Source organism: Hemicordylus capensis, chromosome 7 (assembly GCF_027244095.1).
Source record: "Hemicordylus capensis ecotype Gifberg chromosome 7, rHemCap1.1.pri, whole genome shotgun sequence".
NCBI classification, from domain to species: Eukaryota; Metazoa; Chordata; class Lepidosauria; order Squamata; family Cordylidae; genus Hemicordylus; species Hemicordylus capensis.
Genome location: NC_069663.1, coordinates 12,415,148 through 12,441,027, shown reverse-complemented (window position 1 = coordinate 12,441,027; position 25,880 = coordinate 12,415,148). Strand labels below are relative to the sequence as shown.

The following is a 25,880-nucleotide window of genomic DNA, read 5'->3' as shown; positions in this document are numbered from 1 at the left end:
CCCTCCCGCTTGAAATTGTTCTGGGGGATGCCTGGGGGTGGGACCAAGGTGGGGGTGACCCCATTACTAACTGCTGGTCCAGGAAACTGCACACAAAGACTGTACTGGTCCATGATTCCAAAAATATTGAGAAACCCTGGTCTAGACATCCTCTTCCCAGCCTGTACATTGATCTCTGCTTGGGTATGTCCTTATGTTCTAGGATGACCTCCATTACTGTGGAAAAAGAAACTTTGGTCTTACCTGTGAAGCTTCCCCCCCCCCCCCCCCCCGCAGTAATCGGAGGCCATCCGGCCCATTCGCAGATGTAATTTCACGAGGTTTGGATGCCACTTGCCTGTTCCTTGTTCACACATTTATGACAATCTTGGGGATTTGCCAGTTTGGGTGGCAGACGACTGCTGGGGTTTATAGCTTCTTCTTTCTTTACATGTTTCGTCCACAACCTATATTTGAGCCCATTGCTTTCTCTCTCTCTCTCTTATGTTTTGTCTTTTGGCAGTATATAGCTCTCTCTAACTTACACTGTACACTTCTGCGCGGGTTTTGCTCCTCCTGACTACTGGAAATTTGTTTGGATAAATATCTGTCTGTCCCAAGTTATGCTGGGTACACAACCCATATTCTAGGATGGCCTCTGATTACTGCAAACAAGAACCCTTCACAGGTAAGACCAATGTTTCTTACTCAGTGTTTAGAAGGAGTCATGTTCTTCAAAACTGGACACTTCCTTTTTCCCTCTCCACACTTAGAATACTGGAATATGATTGTGCGGGCTTTTTTGTGGGCATGCTGACTGAAGCTTGATGTTCATTTTATATAATAAACTAAACTGTCCCCTTCATTTGTCATCCTTAATACTGGAATTGTAGTTATCCTTCTAATGGATTTTTGTTGTCATTGGATATTGTCTGCCTTTTGCATGCTGTAGTGAAGGGGGTTTTTTTTCTTATCAGACTTTCACTGCAGCCTTCATTGATTACTGCTCTGTCTGGTGAAACAGGTATGTAGTTAAACAAAGGGACCTAGATTTCCTTTTGATGTTGACCTTTCTACTAGACTGCTTGTTCTGTATTTTGAAGGTCTTCACTCTCCCTGGACTTCTATACGTCTTTCTGCTTTTGGGGGCTGTAGCTGGGAAGTAGAGCATCTCCTTTGCAAGCAGAAGGTCTCAGGTTAAATTCCTGGCATCTCCAAGTAGTGTGGGAAAATACTCTTGCATGAAATCTTGGAGAACCACTGCCAGTCAGTGTAGACAGGACTGAGCTGGAAGGACCAATGACTTGACTTGGTGTAAGGCAACTTCCTATGTTCCATTTTGGCTTCCTGTTTTTTCTTTTTCCAAGAGCCTGAATGGGTCTGCACAGTCCACTTTAACCCTGTATACGACCATGCATAATGAGGATTCCCAGGTTTCAGAACAGGAGAATCCAGAAACAGGTGGATGTTTGGGATTAGCTGTTCATTTCAAACTTTGTCCTGTAACTGAAACCTCTTCAGCCTCTCTGCTGCATTGTTTTCAGCTCTTGCTGCTGGCATTTTGATGACAAACTCATCTGTGAACGACTATTGATTTCAGTCAAAAAGATTCCTATTATGAGCAAAGTTTGCTTGCTTTTGAAAGATGACATTGATGCTACTCTCTCTTCCCCCTTTACATGCCAAATACAGAACTTCCCTTTGGTGGTGTCTCCTGTGATAGGAGAGTGTGTGTGTGTGTGTGTGTGTGTGTGTGTGTGTGTGTGTGTGTGTGTCTAAACAGATTACTCATAAAACTAAGATCTGTTTTTAGCTGAGACATGAGGAGACAGGGTTGTGGTATTGTGTGTGTGTGTGTGTGTGTGTGTGTGTGTGTGTGTGTGTGTGAGAGAGAGAGAGAGCTCAATTTTGCTGCATGTTGTAATCTTCCCTTTAGTGAGTTTAGGATGTCTGAAATGCTGAAATGGGTGAGCATATTTTAGTCTAAAAGATTGGGGGCAGGGAGAAGGACACGTCACAGCTCTTAAACATCCAAAAGGCTGCTGTAAAAATAAAATTGTGTAGGGAATCCTTGGTTGCGTTCAAAACTTCATCCTTCATCTGTTTCAGTTTCACCATCTGTATCTATTTAGAAAATAATATTCATCTTTTGTTGAACAATGGTCCCTCTAACATCCAGTCTCATGACAATGGCAGGATCAATATAGTTCTAGAAAGGATGAACGACCACCCTGTTCCTTCTATCAGTGCTCAGACTTGGCTTCGTAGGAACATAGGAAGCTGCCTTAAGCAAAGTCAGACCATTGGTATGTCTACTTCAGTATTGTCCACACTGACTGGCAGCAGTCTCTCCTAGCCCTATCTGGAGATGCCCGGGGTTTAACCTGGAACCTCTTGCGTGCAGGCAGATGCTCGACTACCAAGCTAGGGCCCCATCTCCTAAGGGGAATACCTTACAGCAGACAGTGCTCACATGTAGTTGTGCATCCAAATGCAACCCAGGGTCGATCCTGTCTAGCAAAGGGCAGAATTCATGGTCACGATGCCTAATGGCACAGCGGGGAAATACTTGACTAACAAGCAGAAGGTTGTAGGTTCAAATCCCCACTGGTACTATATCTGGCAGCAGCGATATAGGAAGATGCTGAAAGGCACCATTTCATACTATGTGGGAGGAGGCAATGGTAAACCCCTCCTGTATTTTACCAAAAGAAAACCACAGGGCTCTGTGGGTGTCAGGAGTCGAAATCGACGTTACGGCACACTTTACTGCAAGACTAGCTCTCCGAGCCATTGGGTTTCTTTATAATTTTATTTATTTAGACTTGACTTGTCCACAATGTAGCTGTTTTTAAGGGTCTGGTGGAAACTCCACTTTTACCTTGGGATAGTCTGTGTGGCTGAGATAACTGAGCTTCTATATCGGCTGTTTACCTCACAGGTTGCATGACTTTGGTGCCTCAGCAGACCTACTTATGTTCACTCTCTCATTGCCTTTTAGTGCAATTCTACATGTGTTCTCAGACAGTCCCATTGTGTTCAGTGGTGCTTACTCTCAGAGCACTGTGCATAGGATAGCAGCTTCTGTCTTGGTTCTCTGGTTGTCTGAAATAACTTTCCCTGGCAGGACTTGACCTTCAGGCAGGTTTTGGCCCATGAATGCCATTTAGAATGACTCACAGTGAGGGACTCAAAATAGCATTAATGGGCCCAAAGTACTAATTAGGGCTGTTCATCCAATCAAAAATAACACATATTTAGGCTTAACTAGCCAGCCATTATTTGTGGTTGCCCCCAATCCCCCCTCTTTCCTTAGATGCTTTGCTAGCACACAAGCGGAGGGCTTAGAAGAGATCTTCTGTCATTGGAGATGGTAAGAAGCAGATGGAGCCCCCTCCTACTACACAGAAAGTGTTCTTGCTCTTTCTTACCTTCTCAGAAATGGCAGTGGAGGAGATCTGTGTGGTGTTGGGTTCCCTGCTCCCCAGAAGGCTTGAGGAACTTAGGAACATAGGAAGCTGCCATATACCGAGTCATACCATAGGTCCATCTAGCTCAATATTGTCTACACATACTGGCAGCGGCTTCTCCAAGGTTGCAGGCAGGAGTCTCTCTCAGCCCTATCTTGGTGATGCTGCCAGGAAGGGAACTTGGAACCTTCTGCTCTTCCCAGAGTGGCTCCATCCCCTGAGGGGAATATCTTAACAGTGCTCACACATCAAGTCTTCCATTCATATGCAACCGAGGCGGACCCTGCTTAGCTAAGAGGACTAGTCATGCTTGCTACCAAAAGACAGCTCTCCTCTCCTAAGGTTGCTTTGCAGGTGTATTTGAAAATGCCTATAATAATATAAAAATTGTCTGGAATTTGACCAAGCTAATTCAGCACTCGTTCTCCCAAATGTAGCTGCTGTATACTCCATGCAGCTCTAAGCAGGGTATGATGAAGCTAGCCATTCCTTGCCGTTTGTCCACATATTGTCCATTTTCATAGAAGTTCTATTCTTAGCTATAATTGCTGTAATAAGCAGTGCTCATGAACTTGTCTAATCCTTTTAAAAAATACATCAGTGCTAGTGACCTTTGCAACTTTATGGCAATGAATTACAGACTATATACTTGTATTTCGGCAATCATGAGGGCTAGAAATTTTTCTTGTTGCAGGATTCTAAATTCAGGATCCAAATCCTGTGCTAGATGTTCGATTCTGTGCAGAACCTGTGTGCTTAGAATAGGAAGCAGAAATCAAAAGGCCTTGTAGGTCAGGGAACTAACCTAACTTTCCCCCAGCCTAGCCAGTAACTGACAGCAGTGGAGGCATATAAATTTGTCTCCTTAATTCCATTGGCACTTGAGGCTGGTTCTTGAAGAGAGATTATGGAAGCAGTTTGTATGAATGCTTTACTGTGCCTCTGAGTGTGCAAAATAACTGTCTGCTTTCCTCAGAGAAATGCGCTTGACCTACCTATTTGGACAAGGCAGCACTTTTGGTCACTGAGAAACTGAAACTGCATCAAGGGCATTCCTTTAAAGCCTTATACAACACAAGAGACTCTTGGGAAGCAGCTTCAGTGAGCCTCATTTCCTGAGCAAGATGGATATTGTAAAGCCTTTGCACGTAAAGAGTTAGTGTTTGTGTGTGTTGATATTCGTATAATATGAGAAACATACATAGTTGTACAACCAAAGAAAAAACCAGGCAAGCTGTATTGGGGTTAGTAGTACTATTGTAAACCTAAGATCTTATTTGTACAGGAGGATACCCCGACCTTGGCATATGTGGAAAAAAGCGGGGAAACAGATCAGGTTGGCTGGAAATGACCACAGAGGTCATTTCCAGCTGCCATTTTTGTTCCAGAGACTCAAAATGGCTCCATTTCAAAAAAGGAAGAGAAAATTGCACTTTGGGGACAAATTTTGGCTAATTTGGGGGCATTCCAGGGCACAGCACAACTCAGGGGGAGCAGCTAAGTACAGTAGGCAGTTTCCCCCACAAAAATTGTTTTTCCCTGACCAGGAACCTAACCCCCAATTCTTCATTGCTGCAATGCCTCAATATTTGCGGTTTCTGTGTCCGCATTTGAACCGTGGAATGGAACCCCTATGAATGTCAAGGTCCTCCTGTATAGACAGGGGTGAAGAAATGTTGGCTCTGTTCACCTGCCAGAAACAGATTTTACTCATTGAGCTATGTTGGTACACTACTTGTCAGGATTTTTTTCACTCGGGCATCATTTTTCATTCATCACATACAAGTAGACCAGTGGATTTCCTTAGCCCTGTATATAAATATGTCCAGTGTTCCTTGTCCAGCCCCTAAATTGCCTGAAACAAATTTACACCAAGGCCTGATGTAAAACCATCAGTGTATTCTTCTGTATTTGTACAACATGCCACACTTATCGATGTAGACTGGACTGTGGGGAATAAGCCTAAGATGGTAGAGAAAGGGACCTCAGGCTGCACACCTTCACATTGAACTTGGCTGTATTGGTGCTTGTAGTCAAAGACATTCAGAGTCCTTTTTGCTCACTTGTGTGTTTAGTTTATGGTGGTTCTCGCATGTAGCCTGATCTGATTAATAATCTGCTTGGTAACAGCGTTAAGAATGCAAATTCTGAATCTGCATGGCTATCATGAGGGAATAAAACCTGAGTTTGCAGTATACATAGTTAAAATAAATCACATTGCCCATACCCTTTCTTGAACTCGGTGCAATTTATAGATTGCTTAGTTCAAATTCTTGTGACACTTCCTCTACAAGTTTTTTTTTTTTTGGAGAATGAAATCCCAACAGCTATCTGTAAAACATTTAAGAAAAAGAAATTGCCTGCCATAAATTTTGTAAAGTCAAAGGTTGACTTATATATGAAAGTGACAATGATTAATTTAAGATATTAAATCTATTCAGGCAAGAATGCGTGTACATATTGTAATGACTTCCTTTTCTTACAATTAAAGTAATTGGATTATATTTAATGAGCTATTTACATTTAATAATTAAGAAAAGACTTATCTTTCCAGTATTCCCCAAGTGCAACAAACGGAAGGGTGTGTGTGCGGGAATTCAGTACTGGGTTATAATTAACAAGCCATAAGTAGAAACCGAGAGATCTATTGAGCTGCTGAGGAAAAGCCTGCTTTATTTCAGCAATTTAGAATTGCCATTGAAAGAGCAATTTTAAAATCTAAATTAAAGGGCTGATTTCTAGGGGCTTGCTTGTATGACACTTTTGGGCACACATCCTGGAGGATGCTAGCAATTTTTTTGTTATAGCTTGAGAGGAAGGAAAAAGTCTGTAAAGGGAATATAAATCCTCTTTTCTTTATAGTATACAGTAACCCATGGTTTTTACAGTCTACCAGTTCATGTAAATTTTAAGAGGGGAAAACTGAATTTCCCAGGTGGAGATAGTAATGTGCTAGCCCTAACAAGGAGAGAGAATGACTCATCTCTAGATAGGTTTAGATACTGGCAATAATTCGGTTTGTGAAAGTTTGTTCCCTGCCCAGGCACGAGTATGGAAGTGACTTTTGGAATGTCGCTGAGCATGAAAGGAATGGGAAAGAGCCAACTTCCTGTTTACGAGCACTTCCATATCTGGTTTCACAGAGGGGATTCTTACCTGTTGCAGGCATGTGTCTTGTAATAGCGAGCATGAATTTGTACCCCTTGCTAAGCAGGGTCTTCCCTGGATTGCATTTGTATGGGTTACTACCTATGAGCACTGTCTGCTGTAAGATATTCCCCTTGGGGTATGGAGGATGTAGCTCAGTGGTAAAGCATCTGCTTTGCATGCAGAAGGTCCCAGGCTCACACCCTGGCATCTCCAGGTAGGGTTGGGAAAGACCCCTGCCTGGAACCTTGGATGGCTTCTTCCAGTCAATGTAGACAATACTGAGCTAGATGGATCAGTGGTCTGACTCTGCATAAGGGGCTGATCCCTATGCTCCTAAGTGACTGTTTACAAGCATTTCTTAATGTCTTCAAACTGCTGCTGTGGTTATCTAAGAGGAAGGATTTATAAATGAGCAGTTCTTCCACCCTGTGTACAGCAGTCCTGTGCAGTAGCCCACATTCATGGCTCTGGACTAGAGATCATTGCACTTGAGGAGACTTGAATATTGTTTTCCCCTCTTGATTGTGCAAGACTCACAGCTGAAAGTATTTCTTGCATCCATGGAGCCTGTAGCCTTGCTTTTGTCCTGGCAGGACAAAACAGGAGAGTGCTGCTGTCCTCATAAGTCAAATGGGCAAGTGAAGGGTAGAACTGAGTAATCATTCCCCAGTAGGATGACTGTGGTAGTAAGGTGGCTTTAATCTCTGGTGGAGTAGAAATGAGATCACTGGCCAGAGGCTGAAGTAGCTCTCCTGTTTGGTATTCAGCCTCAGCATCTAGCCACGGTCGCTGCATGGCTAAGGGTGGGATGGGCTAGACATGTGCCTGTATCTCCTGGAGCAGATTGTGGGTGATGCTAAGAAAAATAACTGTCATGTCACAAGAGCACCAATCTGTGTGTGTCTCCTTTCCCTGGCTAAAATAGGGATGGCTGTGTATGTTGTCTGTAATAAATTAATTGTTAGTTTGATTTTGGTACTAGTAAAACAGTTTCCTTTAAGTTGGCTGAGTTCAGTATGACTGGACTGTGCAATATGTTGCCAAAAAGCAGACATTCAGTTAAAAATGAGGAACCTAAAGTATATACAAGAGCATTTTTGCTATGCACAAGATGCTGGAGGTATGTCTTTGTCACTAGCCATCCACTAAGTGATAAGTGAAACTTGCTTCATGCTTCGCATTCTTGTGCTTGCTTTTCTCTCTTAAAACATACTCTCACATTGCTTTTAAAGATATGCGTGTTAATTAATCATTATCATCAACAGAGACACATGCATCAAAATGTGAGGGTGGGGAAATGAATGCTCTTTTATTCCAGGTACATCTTTTGAGAAGCTGGCATTGCAGTTGTGCAAGCCAATGTATCTGAGGAAAGAATAGTTAATTTTGTCATTACCCATTTTAGGGTACATGCTTTTTTGATGCAAGAGTTGATGTCCAAAAATAACATGTGATGGGTCTGCTAATCACTGTTTGATCCAGTCAGCCGACTAGTTTGTTGGCTGTGAATCCTATGGAAACCAAGCTCATTGTGATAGCTTTAATCCATTTCCACAGAAACAAATCCTTACTCTTTCACATGCTATATTCTAGAACCAGCGCATGCAGAAACCAAGGATTTTGAACAGAAAAGCATTATGTCCTATTATCAGTCCCCTTATCCATCTTTTCTTGTGTGCAATACAATACGTCTACTTTTGTGTTGGTAGCTCTAACAGGGACTTCTTTTTTCCTGCATTCAACAAGGATAAAAAAGAATGGAGTAAAAATGGGCATTGTGAAGTTGTGCTACGTTCCACACCCATTTCAAGCAAAAACAGGACAGGCTTCCCTACAGGGCAAAAATCTTAACAGGCTAGTGATCATTTGTTGTTGCAGTTATCCATTTTAATGTGTAGGATTGTGTTCTGGGAATTCAACACATATTATGAGAGTAGTTATAAGTTTAGCTAAATCGGCTTTTGTCCTTGCATGCATGTAAATCAGGGCTGCACAACTTTGGCCTTCCACCTGTTGTATAAATCCCGTCATCCCTGACCACTGGCCACTGTAGCTGGGGATGATGGGCATTATAGTCCAACGGCAGCTGGAAGGCTAAAGTTGTACAGTCCTGATATAAACTGTCCAGTTCTCTTAAACAAATGGTTTTGTGAAATTAATTGAATAGTTAGATGCCTAAGTGCACAGTGTTGACAAGAGTTTCTGTATAATGGAAGTAAAATTCTGTGTCCTGGATTTTAAAAAGTACAGTAAATCCCATTCTGAATTTTTGATCGGCAAGAATTGAAGTTGTAGTGGTCAAGGCAAGAGGGGTTAGGGCAGGTGGGGCAGCAGGGAACTGTAGAGATGGTGTCGCTGGGCACAGATGCCTGCTCCTCTGAACTTACTGGAAACACTATCTAAGGTTCTTAAGGTTCTACTTCCTAAAGATAGATAGATGAAAATACTATACAGTTTCAGGTCATTTCTGTATATGCTCTGGCAATGGCTTATAGAACTTGTTTCTGATTGCATTTGAAATAGCTGGTACTTGCATGTAATAGGTGTATTGCTAAAAAAAAAAGAGTCATTTTTATTTCTGTGATCCTCCTCCATAAGAAACCTTCGAAGAGCCAGCAGCTCAGTAACACTTGCATAAAATCCCACCCCCTGCCCCACAAAAAAGGCTCAAAATTTGAAAATGGTTGAGGAAAGCCTTTTGGTGTATTCAAATTTTGCAGCAAGTTTTCGCTTTAAAAAGCATCATGTATACTTCATGACATTAAACATGGAACTCCCTGCTGTTTCATCTAAACTAATGCAAATATAATTGAAAAAGTTAATGTAATATATCGGGATGTATCCCTGCTTCATAGTGTGAGTGTTCCTGCTTCTTTGAAGTTCATCCTCTGCATAATTATATTGAGCCCTGCTCCCACTGTTAAAAGGTTGCTACAGATACCATTTCAACTAGGAAGAAAAGACAAGCGGGCGGGGTGGGGAGCTGGGAGACTCTGATAATGGCCACAATAGATAAGGTATCTGTAGCGGGATTTCCGCATAGGACTTGCACATCCACAGAACCATGTGTAAAAATGTGCAATAAAATAATCTGAGAGCCAGTGTGGTGTAGTGGTTAGAGTTGGACTAGGACTAAGGAGATGCGAATTCAGATCCCTTTTTAGCCATAAAACTCTGAGCCCTGAGCCAATCACCTATTTTGCAGCCTAATCTGCCTCACAGGGTTGTGAGGATAAAAGTAATCATGAACATCAGTTTGGGCTCCTTGGCGGAAGAGTAGAATATAAATGTAAAAAAATCTGGCATCTTAACATTCTCTCCTCCCCTCTCTCCTGTTTCATATTTTCCCACAGCTGTGAGGGCAAAATTGTTCTGTGCAGTTCCCTATGCCTTCCCATGGTTACTATTCTGTGTTCTTCCCTTCTATTATTCTAGTTGCCCCCCAAAACCTTTTTTTTAAAAAAACACCCTTGAAAATAGAATGAATATTGCATCCATTATTTAAGCTAGCAACCTTTTAGCTGCCAGATCTGCACTGGGCTGGGAAAACCTAATTTGTAGGCAGTGTTCCCTGTATCAGGGCCTCCCAGATGCTGTTAACTACAACTCCCTTAATCCCTAGCCAAAGACCATCACAGCTGGGGATGCTGGGAGTTGTAGTCAACAGCATCTGGGGATCCATGTTACAGGGAACCCTGCGGGGAACAAGATGAAGAGTAAGCCTAGCATTTTTCCATCCTTGCATTTAAGTGTGTTGAGTTGAGCTATGAGAGCATTACTCTGTTCTTGGTTCTCTGTTTCGCTGGAGATAAGTAAAACCTGTTAGGGTGTGGCACAGATGATACATATGTATATTATGCTCCTTATGAATGGGCAGTGAGTGCTTAGGGTTGTCTTGTTTGCAGTGGATTTACCTGAGGAATCTGTTAAAACCCCGTAGCTGCCCTTTCCTAGCAGTAGTGGTGTTTGTCTAGCTGGATTATTAACAGAGGAATCCATGCTGCTTTGGGGTGGGGTGGGGAGCGAATGAGTGCTCATTACAGCTGGCCAAATGGAACGTGTCACATGGCGGTTGCTTTGTAATGATCACTCCCCTGCTGCTTGCTGAAATGCCTCCCTTAGGTTGGTCTGTAACTGCCATGCCCCATATTTACATCATCGCCTTCATTGTGGCCACATTGTGAATATTGCTCTGAGCCCCCAGCAGAACTTTCTGCTGAACATCCTTTTTTCATTTTCTGCTTTCTGCATGCTGCTTTGTTTTTTCCCCTCTCTCTCTCTCTCTCTTTTTTTTGCTGGCCTTTCAGTTACATAAAGTCAGTCCCTCTTTCTGCCTGTTTCATAGAGGAACTGTGACTGCTGAGAAGCTTGAAAATCCTAAGCGAGTTGTCTTCAACGTTGGAACAGTTGGCCTGTGTTGGCAGAATGAGAAGAGACTTCTAACTCGATGGCCTGATGGGAATTTCAGATGCTATTATCTCCTTCCTCCCTTGCTTCCAGATCTTCTGGTGTGTCGAATTCACCAATGGGCATTTGTAAAAGCTGTCCCTGAGGAGCTTATGCTAGGAGCCAGTTCCTCGCAGTGTTGCTGCATGGGTCTGACAAGTGGGTCTAACAAGAATTGTTCATAGCCAGGCCTGCAAATTTTGACCATAGGTACCATCTCGGGGGATGAACACAAATAGTGATTTTGGGCCACATCTACCCCCTTCGAGAGGGAAAATGGGTGAGAGCATTGTTGCACTTACAGCTTTCTCTGTTATCACCCCTTCTTTATCTCCACCCCAAAACCATTATGGCAAAATTGCAGTCATCTTTGCACAGAAGGGGCTAGAGTCAGGGTAACAGTGAACAGATAGTTGTATATTCTCCATGGAGTAAATCTTTAGAGGACATTCCTGCCAATCTTCATTTCTGTTCCTCTAACAACATAGTAGTTCTTATGCTTTTAAAACTTTTTGAAGCTTCTGTGGCTCATGTACTAAAGTTTGCAAGAATTCTTACCCTGAGTACACATCTAGAGTCCAAAAAGGGCTCGATCTTGAGAGATGGTGTACCACTATCTAGCAGCTCTTCTGGTAATGCTACTTCTAAGTTTTTTGCACAAATCAAACTTTGGTTGACAAGCAGTATGTAAATATTTATAGTATTAGTATTTAGGGGCAATTTCTCACAAATAACCTAAAGTGGTAACTTGGATGCATTCCTCTCTCCTTCTCCCTTCCCCTTCTCTTTAAATATCACTGGTGAAACAGGTTCCAGATTTCCTAAAAAACAACAAAACCCACAAAAAAACCCCTCCTTATCTGAAGTCTGTCTTGCTGTTAGGTTACAGGAGGGTGGAGCATGTGTTGGCTTCCTTCCTCTCTGTGTTCACTGATTTACTTTGAGCAAAGTAAGGGTATTGTTGACGACTGACCATGAGAACAGACTGGTTTGCGTACATTTCTGTAAGCTAAGAGATTGTGTGAGTGAGTGAGAGAGAGAGAGACACACGATGTATCCATATGTGTTACCTCACTGGTTGAGTAAACTCATTAAGAAAGAGTTGTCTGAACTATACTTGGAGTCCTAATCTTCTACAATTCCAGGATCCCCTCTTTGATACAAGTGATGTTGCTGGAGCCCTTACCTGCTTGTTTTTTTTATTTTCTTAAGTAGATTTGAAATTTTAGTGGCTGCATAGCAGTTTGGCTATAGGGAGCATTCTGTCTTTGGGTGCTGCTGTCTCTGATATAGCTATTTTTAGGTGCTAGATACAGCCCGTAGTCCATGAAGTCCTCATGCATGGCTTGCTGCACAGCCATTTCTGCTTTCTGCAGCCCAAAATAACCACTTTTGGAGAGACTCAAAATTAGGGTGTGGCCTACTGCTACAGGGAAGGAAGGCTGCTATTTTAGGATCTGGGGTCAAAATGTGTAATCTGGGGAAAGCTCCTCCATCAGCAGGGGGCAGGGAGGCGTATATGCACATGTGTCCATTCTACAAATAGTCCAGGTGGTTCTGGGGCTGCTTTTCCTCAATACTTCTATGGGAAACATGAATTTGCAACGAGGTCTGTATAGTGACTGTACCCCTGGCAGAAAAGTAAGTGGTTATCCTTGAAATGCTTTTAAAATTGCCTTTTAATATTTTCAAATACAAGAGAGATTTCCTTGCATGTTTTTCCTCAGAGCAAAACTATGCAAAACCCCCAAACTCATGAAGCAGTGCATTCTTCTCTGTAGCGCTGTTTCGGTATGACAGGTGGGGTGGTTCTCCCTGTCTCAACCTCCCCCCCCCCCCCGGACCTTTTTTGTTGCTTGCATTTGTGCTTTTGTTTCCTCTTTCTTTTTTTGCATTGTTTTTAAAGAAAATAAACTCTTAGAATGGGGTGTTCAGTATTAAGTTCATTCCATCTCTAATGAATGGACTGCAGTCAGCATCTCTGTGCTGTAGCCGTTTAATAGGATATATGTGACTGGATGTCCAAGTGTGTAATATTTAGGCAGCCATTGTACAGGGGTTTGTGGCTTTGTACTGGAGCCAATGTGGGAGGGGACATTCAGCACTCCCCCCCCCCTGCTCTTTTCCCAGGATAAATTGCCCTGATCCCAAAGCTCCCATGAAAGCCCCCAAGTGAAAAAATACAAGTGCCAGTATTTGTCCCCATTAGGGCAGATTTCAGCTTCGGTGGAGCACTTTCAATTGGAAAAGGGTTAAACTCCACCGGTGCCACTGTTACACCGAAACATAGCTCAGTATCATCTATACCAGACCTGATCAGCTTACGCCCCCAGCTGTTTTTGGACTACAGCTCCCTTATCCCCAGCCACATTAGCCAATAGCCAGGGATTATGGGAGTTGTAGGCCAACATCTTCAGGAGGGCCAAAGTTGAGTAGGCCTGATCTACACTGACCGACAGTGGCTCTCAAGGTTTCAGGCAGGAGTCTCTCTCAGCCCTACCGTTTACATACAAGCATGTAGGTCCTCTTCCACTGAGCTATGGCTCTGTCCCCAAAAGGGAATAACGTGCAGTGCTCACATGTAGTCTCCCATCCAAATGGAAACCGAGGGAGACTCTGATTAGTAACAATTCATTCTCATGGCCACAAGACCAGCTCTCTTCCCCAAGAAAGTGCCTGGATGTGTTCAGATCTAACTTGCAACCCCTGGTGTGGGGAGTGGAGATGGTGGTGGCAGTTGCAGGGTGTGATTTGGCCCTAGAAATATCATCACAGTAGGAAGCTTAAGGTTGCGTTAGATCTTTAGAGCCTTCTTCTTCTTCTTTTGACAATGTATTTTATGGTTGGTGAGTTGGCAACTACAGTACTATCAGAAAATGTCTGGACTGGAAAGTATGTGACTTTGAACATATAATCCTCCAGTTGATATTTTGCTTTTTAATGCTTATGAATTTACTTCCTGTTGCACAAAAACTGTAAAACGATAATAAAACATTAATTATAACTTTCAGATTTTGCAATAAAAATTCAGAACAAGAAAACACTTTGGGTACATCCTGTAGTGGGGGAAGTGGGATATAATACTTAAAATAAATGTTGCCACAGTTCTGACTACTTAGAAATAGTGGTGGGATGCTGCAAAGAAGCTGTGCCTTTTTGTCTAGTGACTCTTGAAATTATGTACAGGATGGTGTTCAGGCTTTTCTTTGCTTTTTCTTCTCTAGTGGATTCCTAGTACTCCTGAATGTTTCATATTGTCTGTTGGTGACTCAACAGGGCCCATTAAGCATTTATATGTCCAGAATCCTGTGGTGTTGGACTTGATCGTTGCCTTGGTCTCCAGCCACGTAGCAGTGGTACAAGGGAAGCTTCAGTACTGACAACTTAGCGTGGAACTCTGCATTCTGTATGAGGGGCTGCTGCCAGAAGTGCTATCCTGAAGTCAAATCGTTCTCTCCCTTGTAGCATTTAGGACTACTTGACCCATCTTATGTTGTGAGATAGTCATATTACTCGTATTTACACAAATAGAAGATGACTCTGAATTTAAGATGACTCCTTTAAAAAAAATAAAGCTTAAATACAGGTTCAACCTGTATTTATCTAAAAGAAAGAGGACTATAAGAGAACCTCCCAATTCCTGGCATCAGTGAACTTGGAGAAAGCCTTGTCTTGGGTCCAGGTAGATTAAAGTATATGCCCACCCCCCCAGCAGCAGTGTGAGTGTGTGAGAGGGCAGGGGGAGGGGAGATGTCGCAGCACTGTCTAAGTAATTTTCAGTGGTGGTGGTTACAATATAAATAGGGGTTACAACATAAATTGCGAGGAGAGAGGAGCAGTCTTTTCTGGTCCCCGCCAGTTGGTGATACAGTGTAGGTTCTTGGCTCTTCTCTCCAGAAGGAGTGGTTGATGGTAAAGATGTAAACCCATGTTATAGGGAAGGGTGGGAGAACTTGACACAGGGTTGCCATTTTCAGCAACAGCGCAGTGTTGAGTACACACCCAGGATGAAACAGGAAGTTACATTTACAACCAATTTCCTACACAGAGGTAATCTCTGCAGGGAAAGCCATACTTATGAAGCTGCCTTGAAGAGTTAGGTTGAGATCCAGGTTCAGTGAAGAACATACTGAATGTAAGGATGGCTTCAGGCTAATTTTCCTTAGCCTCAGTTTTATACCTGCAGTAGAGGAAAAACTAACTGCAGGACAGATTAACTTGGAGTGAGCGAAATACCACTTTGACCATTGAGAAATGCACTAACAAATTCTGCCTCTATAAATATGTTTTGGTTAAAAGTCTCTCCTTATCCATTGTTGTGATTATGGATACAGCAAGCCGGCAGACTTGGGCAATATTCAGGCACAGCAAGACCTTTAAAGTGGAGAAACCTATTCCTGTCAAGATTTCCTGCCTCTTCTTGGTGTAGGCTGTTAATTTCTTGAGGCTTTTGTAACCTCGTGTTCCACATGAAACCTTGGCTGCTGTGCTGTGCCCTCTAGATCTTGAACTCCTCTGCAGTGGCAGGTCACATTTGGAAATTCAGATTTTTGGCTTGGGAGGTAATTAGCAAAAGCTAATATCGGCTCCAGTCTCTTAACACCCTGATAGAAAAGCATCCAGGAATGACTCCTGGACCTCCGAGATAAGCTGCCAGCTGCCACAGAGACTATAAAAGGGTGGTTCAAAGTCAAGCACAAACAGCTGACTTTTAAAAAAATGATTCTTGGTTTGTTGCTGTTGGTGACAGGAAGCCATGTTCCCCAAGCTGTCAGCTTCCTGCTTTTATTTTTTCCATTCCATCCACAGCAGATCAGAGTCTTTGTCATGAGACAGCTGTCTCCTCTGGCAGAACTGTTCGCCACCTGACCTAGAGGGGGTCTTCTTTTTTCCTTCCAAGATTAGTCAAGGAATTGCAATGTGCTTTATTTTCATTTGTTGGATCTCATAAAAAACTTGATGGTGGTCTCCATCAGAGCTTTGAGTCCTCTTTATAAATATGAGAGTGTGTGTTGAGGCAAATATACTGCTTTCTGAAGACGAGCTGGCTATATGAGCATTGTAAAAGTCATCATGTTTGCTGAAAATTGGTTGTTTTTGTGAGGGGGATGGCAAGAAGACTTATTGAAAGAAGAGCAAAGGCTACAATTTTGGGCCTTTTTAGTTTAGAAAGGAGGATAAAGCAAGGGGACATGATAGAAGTGTATAAAAGCATGCATGTCTGTCCCATAATATTAGAACCCACGGTCATCGGTTGAAGCTAAATGCTGGGAGACTCAGGACAGACACATTGTGTAATTGTGTAATTCGCTACCACCGGATGTAGTAAGGGCCATCAATCTAGGCTTCCCCAACCTGCGGCCCTCTAGATGTTGCTGAACTACAACTCCCAGCATCCCTAGCCACAATTTACTGTGACTGGGTATGCTGGGAGTTGTAGTTCAGCAAAATCTGGAGGAGCCACAGGTTGGGCAAGCCTGAATTAGAAAATTCATGGAAGACAGGACTATCAGCGGCTACTAGCCTGGATCGCTGAAAATTTCCCTCGGGATCAGAGGGGGCATGCCCCTGAACACCAAGGGAGGGGGCAGTCTCCCTCTTTCTCCCACTTGTGGGCTTCCCAAGTGTGCCTGGTTGGCTGCTGCATGCTGGGCTGGATGGCCTTGGCCTGACCCAGCAGGGCTTTTCTTATGCTCACTCTTGCTTATTTGAAGGTGTAGATTTGATCATTCTATAACTAAACTCTAACAGAGAAAAATGCTGCCTCCTTTCTTCAAGTATCGGGTTAACATAACGACAGGTGCTTTGGTAGTATAACTTTTGAGACTGCAAATGAGCAAGATTATCCAGCAATTCTTCTGAAAGCCCATGTTTTAATGCCCGTTTTATGTCTTTGTAAAAGTGTGTGTGTGTGTGTGTATACTACAGCATCTTTGAAGCCACAGCTGCCTTACTGGGAAAGCCTTCCATCACAAGGGAATTTGGGGAAAATGGTGCAGCCCTCTGGCTAAGAAGCAGTTGTTCGCGAGCTTCCTGGTCGGCTAAAAGCGCTTCCTGTTTTCTCATGAGAGGCCAGCCTGTCTGGCATGACAGAAAGATTTAACCCTTTCCCAGCTTCATTTTTTGTTTTTCTTGCTGTTTAGATAATCAGCAGTATCTGAAAGAGAGCTCAGCTAGATGCTTCACTTGAAGGGCAGATGGGTTCTGGCCACTTTGCTATATTCCAGTGTTCTTCATTGTAAGGCCCAGGGGCCAGTGGTGGCCCCCATCAACCCTAAGTGTGACTCCCTGACTAATTGTTTATCTGGCCTGTGTGAAGCTTTGGCTGCAGCCGAATTCTCTGCACAGTCGCCCTGGCACCGTGTGGAGATGACCATTCTCATTGTGCAGTGCTAGGCTTTGCACATTAAGGGAAATGGAGCCCTCTTGAGCCCCTGCACCATCTTGGAAGGTATGCACAGAGTTCTGGTACGTGTAGCCCTTCCCAGCACTTTCCTCCAATAACTTGGGCTCTGTTTCACTTAACGGCCCTCCCAGAACTGAGAAAAGCACAGTACTGTGCAGAGGTCAGCACAGTGGGAAACGGCTCACAAATTGAAGGCTTTTTGCTTCAACGTTCAAGTGACCCCGGCTTGAAAAAGTGGTGAAGGTCACTGGGCTAGGTGTTCAGCAGCATTTGAAAAGAATGCTGGGCTGGATGGTTCACTTGAAAGGCAGACTGGATACAGCAGCTTTGGGTATATTCTCCTGTTCGCCCGGGGTTGGTAGCATCCTGTTGCTGGCCCTGGCTTCTCTGCAGCAAGCCTTACTATTTCAGCCCTTTCATTGAAAGCCTTCTGATTTCTGAAAGGTTGGGGGTTTGGCGGAAGGGAGGCAGTGACTTGGAGAAAGGTGGTTCTGAGCGGGCTGATGAATGCTGCACCTCTGGCTTTGCCAGGATCTGTGGCTGAGTAATCCTTTTCCTGTTTGGGGCGTGTGTTTTTTATCTTTCAGAACACTGCCTGAAACCAGTCCACCATGCCATTAGTAACAAGAAACATCGAGCCAAGGCACCTGTGCCGTCAGACATTGCCTAGTGTCCGGAATGAGCTGGAATGCGTGACCAACATCACCCTGGCAAATGTCATTCGACAGCTGGGCAGCCTGAGTGAGTACCATGGCAAGCCTGTGCTCTGCCCTCCGGAGCTGCTGAACGCTTCTTGATTCAGCTGCCTTCTCTCTTCTTGTGTTCCTATTTCTCCCCCATCTGTCTTCCATGGGTAGTGCTAAAAGTAAGCCTCTTTGAACCTTGATCTCTCTCACTCACTCCACTCTCTCTCCACCCCCACCCCTGCTCTCTTGTTCATTTCTTCCCTGCCCCCCATCAAAGCTGGGTGGGGAGTGTGTGTGGTTAGGGGGATGGTAGGAATCATGGCAGCAGAAGTACAGTTGGAATGAACACGAGAAAGCTTTCTAAAATGGCAGGCACATGGAGCCCTGGGCTGAGAACCTCCTGGAAGCTGTGCACATGCTGTTGAAGGTAGCTCACCTCTTTCCAAAATCCAGTGTGGATTCATTTATTAGAAGCTAGTCAAGATGCAACTGCAGTAATTTTCCGATTTGAACTTTAAGTGTACTGCATTGCATGCCCGAGGATTGAACTGCACATTATGTTAAGTGTGTCATTAGAATAGACATGCTTGCTTTTGTTTTAAAAGCTGCAGGTGGGCCTGATCCAAATCGGAATTGCGGCAAACAAGGGAGAAGGATTTCAACTCTCTGCCCTAGCTATGGTCCTAATCTGGTTCAGGGACCCCACACAGCCTGCTATTTTGCCCTCGGCCGAAAGCTCCCATTGGCCCAGACTTAATAAGGAGAGAGAGTTGCTAAAGGTCTTTGTTTATCCATTTTAAAAAGAGTTACAGAATTGGAATAGTATGTTTATCCTGATAACAATCCTGTAAGTTTGGTTAGGCTGGGAGATAAATGACTAGCCCAGAGTCACCCACTGAGTTTCATGGCTGAAAGGGGATTTGAACTGGGATCTCTCTGGTCCTAGTCTAACTACAAACACCATACTGGCTTTCAATTTAAGGACTTAAAGGTCAGGACCCATGCTTTTGAGCTGGGCCTGGAAACATTGGTTACCCATGAACATAACATAAAATAGGCCCAAGGCCTAGACCAGCAAGTCTAGACCAGCAAGTCTAGACCAGCAAGTCTAGACCAGCAAGTCTAGACCAGGATTTCACACAGTGGCCCAGCAGATTGCTCTGAGAAGCCTACAGGCGAGGGCATGCCTTCTCTCCTGCTGTTGCTCTCCTGCCACTGGTGTTTAGAGGCATCTTGCCTCTGAGGCTGGAGGTGGCCTATAGCCACCAGACTAATAGCCATTGATAGACCTGTCCTCCATGAATTTGTCTAAGCCCCATTTAAGCCATCCAAGCTAGTGGCCATCATCACATCAAGTGGCAGAGAATTCCATAGATTAATTATGCCGTGTGTGAAAAAGTCCTTCCTTTTGTTGGTCCTAAATGTTCTGGCCACCAGTTTAATGGGATGACCGCTGGGTCTAGTGTTGTCAGAGGGGGAGAAAAATTTCTCTCTGTCTTCTCCCTCCATTCCATGTATAATTTTATACACATCTCTCCCCATAGTCACCTGTTTTCAAAAAGCTGCAAATGCTGTAGCCTTGCCTCCATAAGCAAGTTTCCCTGATCTTCTTGGCTGCCCTCTTCTGCACCTTTTCCAGTTCTACAATGTCTTCATTAGGTATAGCTTAGGTATGAAGGTAGTATAGTGATTGATTACATGCCATCAAGTTGGTGTTGACTCTTAGTGACCACATAGATAGATTCTCTCCAGGGTGATCTGTCTTCAGTTTAGCATTTAAGGTCTCTCAGTGGTGCATTCATTGCTGTCATCATAATGCTCCATATGTTTCACCCCAGTCAAAGGCCACCCCATGTAATCCTAGTCGCTGCTGCCACCCAAGCATCAAATTGCAGCTTTGGATACAAGAAAATCTCCAAGCTCTAACGAGTTAAAATAGTTTTATAACTAAATGTGTTTGAGATGGTTGTGACTCAGTTCAGAGCATGATAATTTGGCTGCTAAAAATCGATACGATGCGTCCTTTATTCTGTCACTGACCAGGAAAAACAAACAAAAACAATACATCAAAATATCATAAAACATCAAAGCCTAACAAATTACATCCGACAACTACAGAGAGATTAAGAGGCTGTAGAAGATACCATAATGCTAAAAATCATAAATTCTGCAGAAAATAGTAAGATACTAGCAGAGCATCTGCAAGGTACCGTTTGGTTTGCACATCTGTTGCATATTCAGTATTCCGAGTATTTTAGTCCTCATTACAGTGCAGCCAGACTCCTTTCACAGGCAGCTACTGAAGGAAACTTGCTCTGGGGCTTGCTGTAAGGCTGATCAGCCAAGCAGTCTGGCTACTACTGTAGGGTGAAACTTATGAAAGATGGACACGCCAGTTCGCATTTCTTGATGCCAGTTCGCATTTCTAAGGGGGCAGGGAAGCAGGAGTGGGGGGGGGGGAATAGAGTGACTTCCCACGTTCACACCTGCAGCTTTTGTATCACTGCTGCCTGGAAATTGATGAGGGGCCAGTAGGAGGCTTTGTCCTGCTCATATTGAATTGTTTTGAAGTGGAGCAGGCCATGCAGCTGCAGTTAATCCCAGAGAAGTGTGTGTGCACAGCTGGAATCTTTCTCCTTGGCCACCTTTGTTGCCATGTCATTGGAGCCTACTTGTGGTTTGCTGCCTTCATCTTGCAAGGAGCTAAGCTTTGCAGGTTGTGCTACCGTAGTGGCTCATAGGAAGCTGCCTAATATTGAGGTAGACGATTGGTCCCTCTAGCTCAGTATTGCCTACACTGAAGGCAGTGGCTTTCCAGGGCTTCAGGCAGGAGAATGGATTTAGGGGCCTTCTGTATGCAAGCAGATGCTCTTCCACTGAGCTGTGTCCCCATCCCCAAAGCAAGCTGCCTTATAGTCAGACCATCTAGCTCAGTATTTCCTACACTGACTGGCTACAGCTTTCCAAGGTTTCAGGCAGAAGTCTCTCCCAGCTCTACCTGGAGATGCCAGGGAGTGAACCTGGGACCTCAATATTCTTCCACTGAGCTACAGCCCCAACCACTAAGGGGAATATCTTACAGTGCTCACATGTAGATTTCCATCCACATGCAAATGAAGGCAAACCCTGCTTAGCAAAGGAACAATTCATGTCAGACCATAAGTCCATCTAGCTCAGTATTGTCTACTACACAGACTGGCAGTAGCTTCTCCAAGGTTGCAGGCAGGAATCTCTCTTGGAGATGCCAGGGAATTTGGAACCTAGATGCTCTTCCCAGAGTGGCTCCATTCCCTAAGGGGAATATCTTACAGTGCTCACACTTCTAGTCTCCCATTCATATGCAACCAGGGCGGACCCTGTTTAACTAAGGAGACAAGTCATGCTTACTGCCACAAGACCAGCTTCCTTCCCCCATCTGCAACTTGCACAGCCATAGAACATGCAACATTTTGTCTTGACAGGTCTATCCTAGATTAGTCGAAAAGCAACATTGTTCAGTTGCTAGTAGGGGTGTGCAGAAAATTGGTTTGCCAGACCTCGGCACGCAAATATCCAGTGTCCATGCGCGGCAGTCTTCAAATTAGCGGCTGTGAGCCAGGAGAGGGCCGGAAAGGCCCGAAATGAGGCCAAGACCCGAGGAGTGGGGGCTGGCGGGGGGAGGGGGAAGCTTTATACGCTCGCTCTCTCTCTCTCTCTCTCTCTCTCGTGCGGAAGCACACACCCCGGAGGTGGCAGAACGACTCAGGCAGTGAGTTTAAAAAAATATATGTTTTAAAACATTTCAAACCCTGAACCGGCTCCAAACCAGCTGGTGGGGGGGGGGGCTTAAGGTCAAGCCAAACCAGGCCCAGACTGGTTCGAAGGTGAACCCTCAAGCTGGCCCAGCTCGATGGTGAACCAGCTTGACCTCGAACCAGTTCACACATGCCTAGTTCCTAGGTCATCTCTTTTATGTTGGAGAAATATGCAGATAAAGGAATGTATCTCCAGGGGTAGATCAGTTCCCCAAGGGGTACTGACACCATGGGGAATGAAGCATGAGTCACAATGAGAGCAGGGGTTGCAATGTCATCGAAGGAACATATACTAAAAGCAATGGGAGGGACAGGATTGCAGGAGAATAAATCACAATTCTTCGACGTGGTCTCTGTGCTTTACACAAATGGGCTTTGCGCCTGCGCAGAGACCTCGTCAGAGCTTTCCAAGCTAGAATCCAGACTTTTGGTGGTAACCCCGCCCCCCACACTATATATGCGTCTGTACGGGCTTCCCTCCTCAGTCTTTCTTCGTCCGCAGACAGATCGACATCGACAGAGCTTTCTCCTTGCTAGAACTGATAAGTACAGATTTTCACCTTTTTACCCACTATTTTAAGTTTGTTTCCCCTTCGTTAGCTTCCCCCCCCCCTCACTGAGGCCCTTGGGCCCAGCGCCTCCCTTTCTCTTTTGTGGCCTACGGCCAAAACAACCAACTTCAAACAGTGCCTCCATTGTCGGGCTAAAATCCCTTCAACGGATGGCCATAAACATTGTCTCTTTTGCCTCTGAGAGTCACATAAAGTTGAATCCTGCTCCCATTGTGCCCCCTTTACCAAGCAAGTGAGAAAAAAATTGTGCCTCTCAGCTAAAATCTTGGCTCTGGGAACAGGCCTTGAAATCTTCGACTTCAGCAAGGTTGAACCCGTTGCCTAAACCGACCATGCAAGCGTCGGCGAGCGCTTCCACTCCAGCTAGGGATTCACATCCCATTACCTCCCCTACGGGGATTGCCGTCTCGACGCCCGAGGTCAACTTACCAGTCGATACCGCAGCTCAATATTCGACCTCGAGAATGCTGCCGAAACCCAAGACGTCGACATCGACAACGGCCCTGGTTTCAACAGACCAACCTGCAAGGAAAAAGAAGAAAAAGAAAAGAGTCCATGTTAAGGAGGAAGAGGAATCACCGCGATCTCGACATCCGTCGATACTGACGCAAGCCCTCGATACTGAGTCTTCTTGGCGCTCGATTGAAACAGAAATGGTCCTCAATACTGAAGTGGTCTATCTCTCCAGCCCTTGTGATCCGGTCTACAAATCCGAACACGGTTCAGACTGAGAAGCTCCTGAAGCACCCCATCACTGGACTACACGAGAGTTGGAGGTGGCGCTCGATGAATGCTATGCGAGACAACTTGCCCAAGACGCCAGCGCCCAGGAACGAGACCAACGCTCTCTTCATACCCAGTGGCCCTCAACTGGACATACCTCAACGTTGGAGGCAAGGCACGACTCGATACCAAGAGACCTCTCTCAGTTCTCTCTCTACTTGACATTGACTTCGATACCGATGCACTCTGCACCGCCACCACCTCCTCATCAAACCACTTCGCTTCTACCTCCTAGAGTTCCATCATGGAGCTACCCCACTCAGGCAGCCATGGCCACAGTAACGCCAGGTGCCTGACTGGAATGCCCTCATAGATCGTTGCAAAACCCACCATCCCCCATCTCCAGGGAGGATGACAACTCTTCCTCTGAGGGGAGATGTTTCAGACTCATCACACTCTAATCCAATATCTCTGGGCTCGTCGCCACCCGCCCTTCTCGCAGACCTGCGACCTAGTTCCCCATCAGAGGATTCTAAGATCTACATCGATTTTATTTCCCGTATGGCGTCTTCTTTGGGGGTCCAACTATCCCAAGACGATGGTACTGAGCCTGACACCCTCTTCCAGCTTATCGAAGAGGACACTCGCCCTCCAGTATCTCTACCTCTTAATGGCTCAATACTCAAAAGTCACCAAGGCCGCTTGGCAAAAGCCTTCTTCTCTTCCACAAACCTCTAAGAAGCTGGACAACTTCTATAAGGTTCATGCCACGGGTGAACAGGATAAATTCTTTCTCAAGAAACATCCCTCCACTAATTCAGTGGTGGTAGAATCATCATTAGCTCAGGCCCGCGGCTATACCTTCTCCTCATCTCCAGACAAAGAGGGCAGGAAATTGTATGCCTTTGAACGTCTCCTATATTCTATTTCGTCTCTTTTGACCCGCATTGCTAATTACCAAGTGTATTATGCGCGTTATCAGTCTTTCCTTTGGAACCAAATAGCTCCCTTCCTGGATCACCTTCCTCAAGACCAACAAGGACCGACGAAGGTTTCTTCCGTGAAGCTACACAGGTCTCCAAACAAGAACTCCATGCCATCTGCCATTCCACAGAAGGCGCATCAAAGGTTATTGGCAACCTCGGTCGCCCTGCAAGGCTGCAGTCCTCCAGACTTGCCCCGGATGCCAGGGCAGGCATAGAAGACCTTCCCTTTGAAGGCGACCCCCTATTCAGCGAGAAAATGGACAATACTCTCCAGGAAGTCCAAAAACAACTCAACACATCTCGTTATATGAGCACACCTCACACATCAATCTTCTTTTCGCCCTTACAAGTCTCAAAAATGGCAACAACAACAATATCCTCCACACATTCAACACTAACAACCCCAAGACTGCTCCTTTCGTTCCTCTTGCTTCCAGCCATACAAGAAACGATCTTCCTTCCCCACCAACCGACAGCCACAACACTCTAGACAATCTCAACTGGTCTCCATGCAACAATGACTCTTATCACCCCCCAGCCATGGGGCACCAGGCTGTCTCTCTTCCTTCAAACTTGGGAATGAATCACCACAGACTCTTGGGCTGACAGTAATCTGCATAGGTTGTGCCATTGAGTTCTACTCCCCTCCACTCTCCACACCGGCCCTTCTCGATGAAGTCCAGTCCCTCCTTTCGAAATCCTCAATACAACCTGTTCGGAACCCCCTCACACCGGGCTTCCACTCCCGCTATTTTACAGTCCCAAAGTCGGATGGCTCCCTTCGTCCAATCCTGGATCTACACGACCTCAACAAACACGTCACTTACAGTCGCTTCCGCATGGTCACAATTCCCACCATCATCACCCTGCTTCGCAAAAACCATTGGTTCATGTCCATAGATTTACGTGACACATACTGCCATATCATCATATGGCCCCAACATCACCGTTTCCTTCACTTCCAAATCGGCAACTCCACCTACCAGTTCCGAGCTCTCCCATTTGGACTCGCATCAGGGTCTTTACCAAATGCATGGCCCCGGTGGTGGCATACCTCCAACAGGAGAACATTCAGGTATTTCCATACCTCTACGGCTGGCTCCTGGTAGCAGACAACCCTCACTCTTTGCTGGCAGACCTGAGGATGGTCACCACCCTCCTCTCCTCTCTTGGACTTCAGCTCAATCCTGAAAAGTCAAAATTGACTCCTTCCAGAACTATAGAATTTCTGGGAATCCTGTTCAACTCTGTTCAAACATGGATATTCCTTCCAGAATGCAGGATCCAGGCCATCCTGGATCTCGCTTCCCACGTGATCTCGTTCCCACGTCAACCTGCTCAGATAGTTCAACAGTTGCTGGATCACATGACCTCCACCACCTATGTTCTTCCACACGCTCACCTGCGAACCAGGACTCTTCAGCACTGGTTCCTCTCTGTATTCTGCCCTCAAATGGACTCTATCCTGTGTCCCCGGCACATTCCTCCTCACGTGCTAGACTCTCTCATGCTAGACATGCTAGACTGGTAGGTAGGTGGTCTAGTAGTCGACATGCTAGACTGGTAGGTGGACAGTACCAAGCAACCTGCAGGTCGAATCCATGTTCCATGCCCCCCAACTTACTCTAGTGCTCACCACGGATGCCTCCGTGTACGGCTGGGGTGCAC

General features: G+C 45.0%; 1 protein-coding gene across 2 annotated transcripts in view; it reads left to right on the top strand.

The window, feature by feature from the left end:
• The window catches only part of WASF2 (WASP family member 2), a 62,331-nt gene that overhangs the window by 15,388 nt on the left and 21,063 nt on the right, over positions 1-25,880 (top strand). For both annotated transcript variants that reach the window (XM_053268390.1, XM_053268389.1), the window contains exon 2: positions 18,039-18,192. In XM_053268390.1, coding sequence (XP_053124365.1) covers positions 18,063-18,192 — 130 coding nt within the window. In that variant the 5' untranslated portion in view covers positions 18,039-18,062. The remainder of the gene's footprint in view (positions 1-18,038; positions 18,193-25,880) is intronic.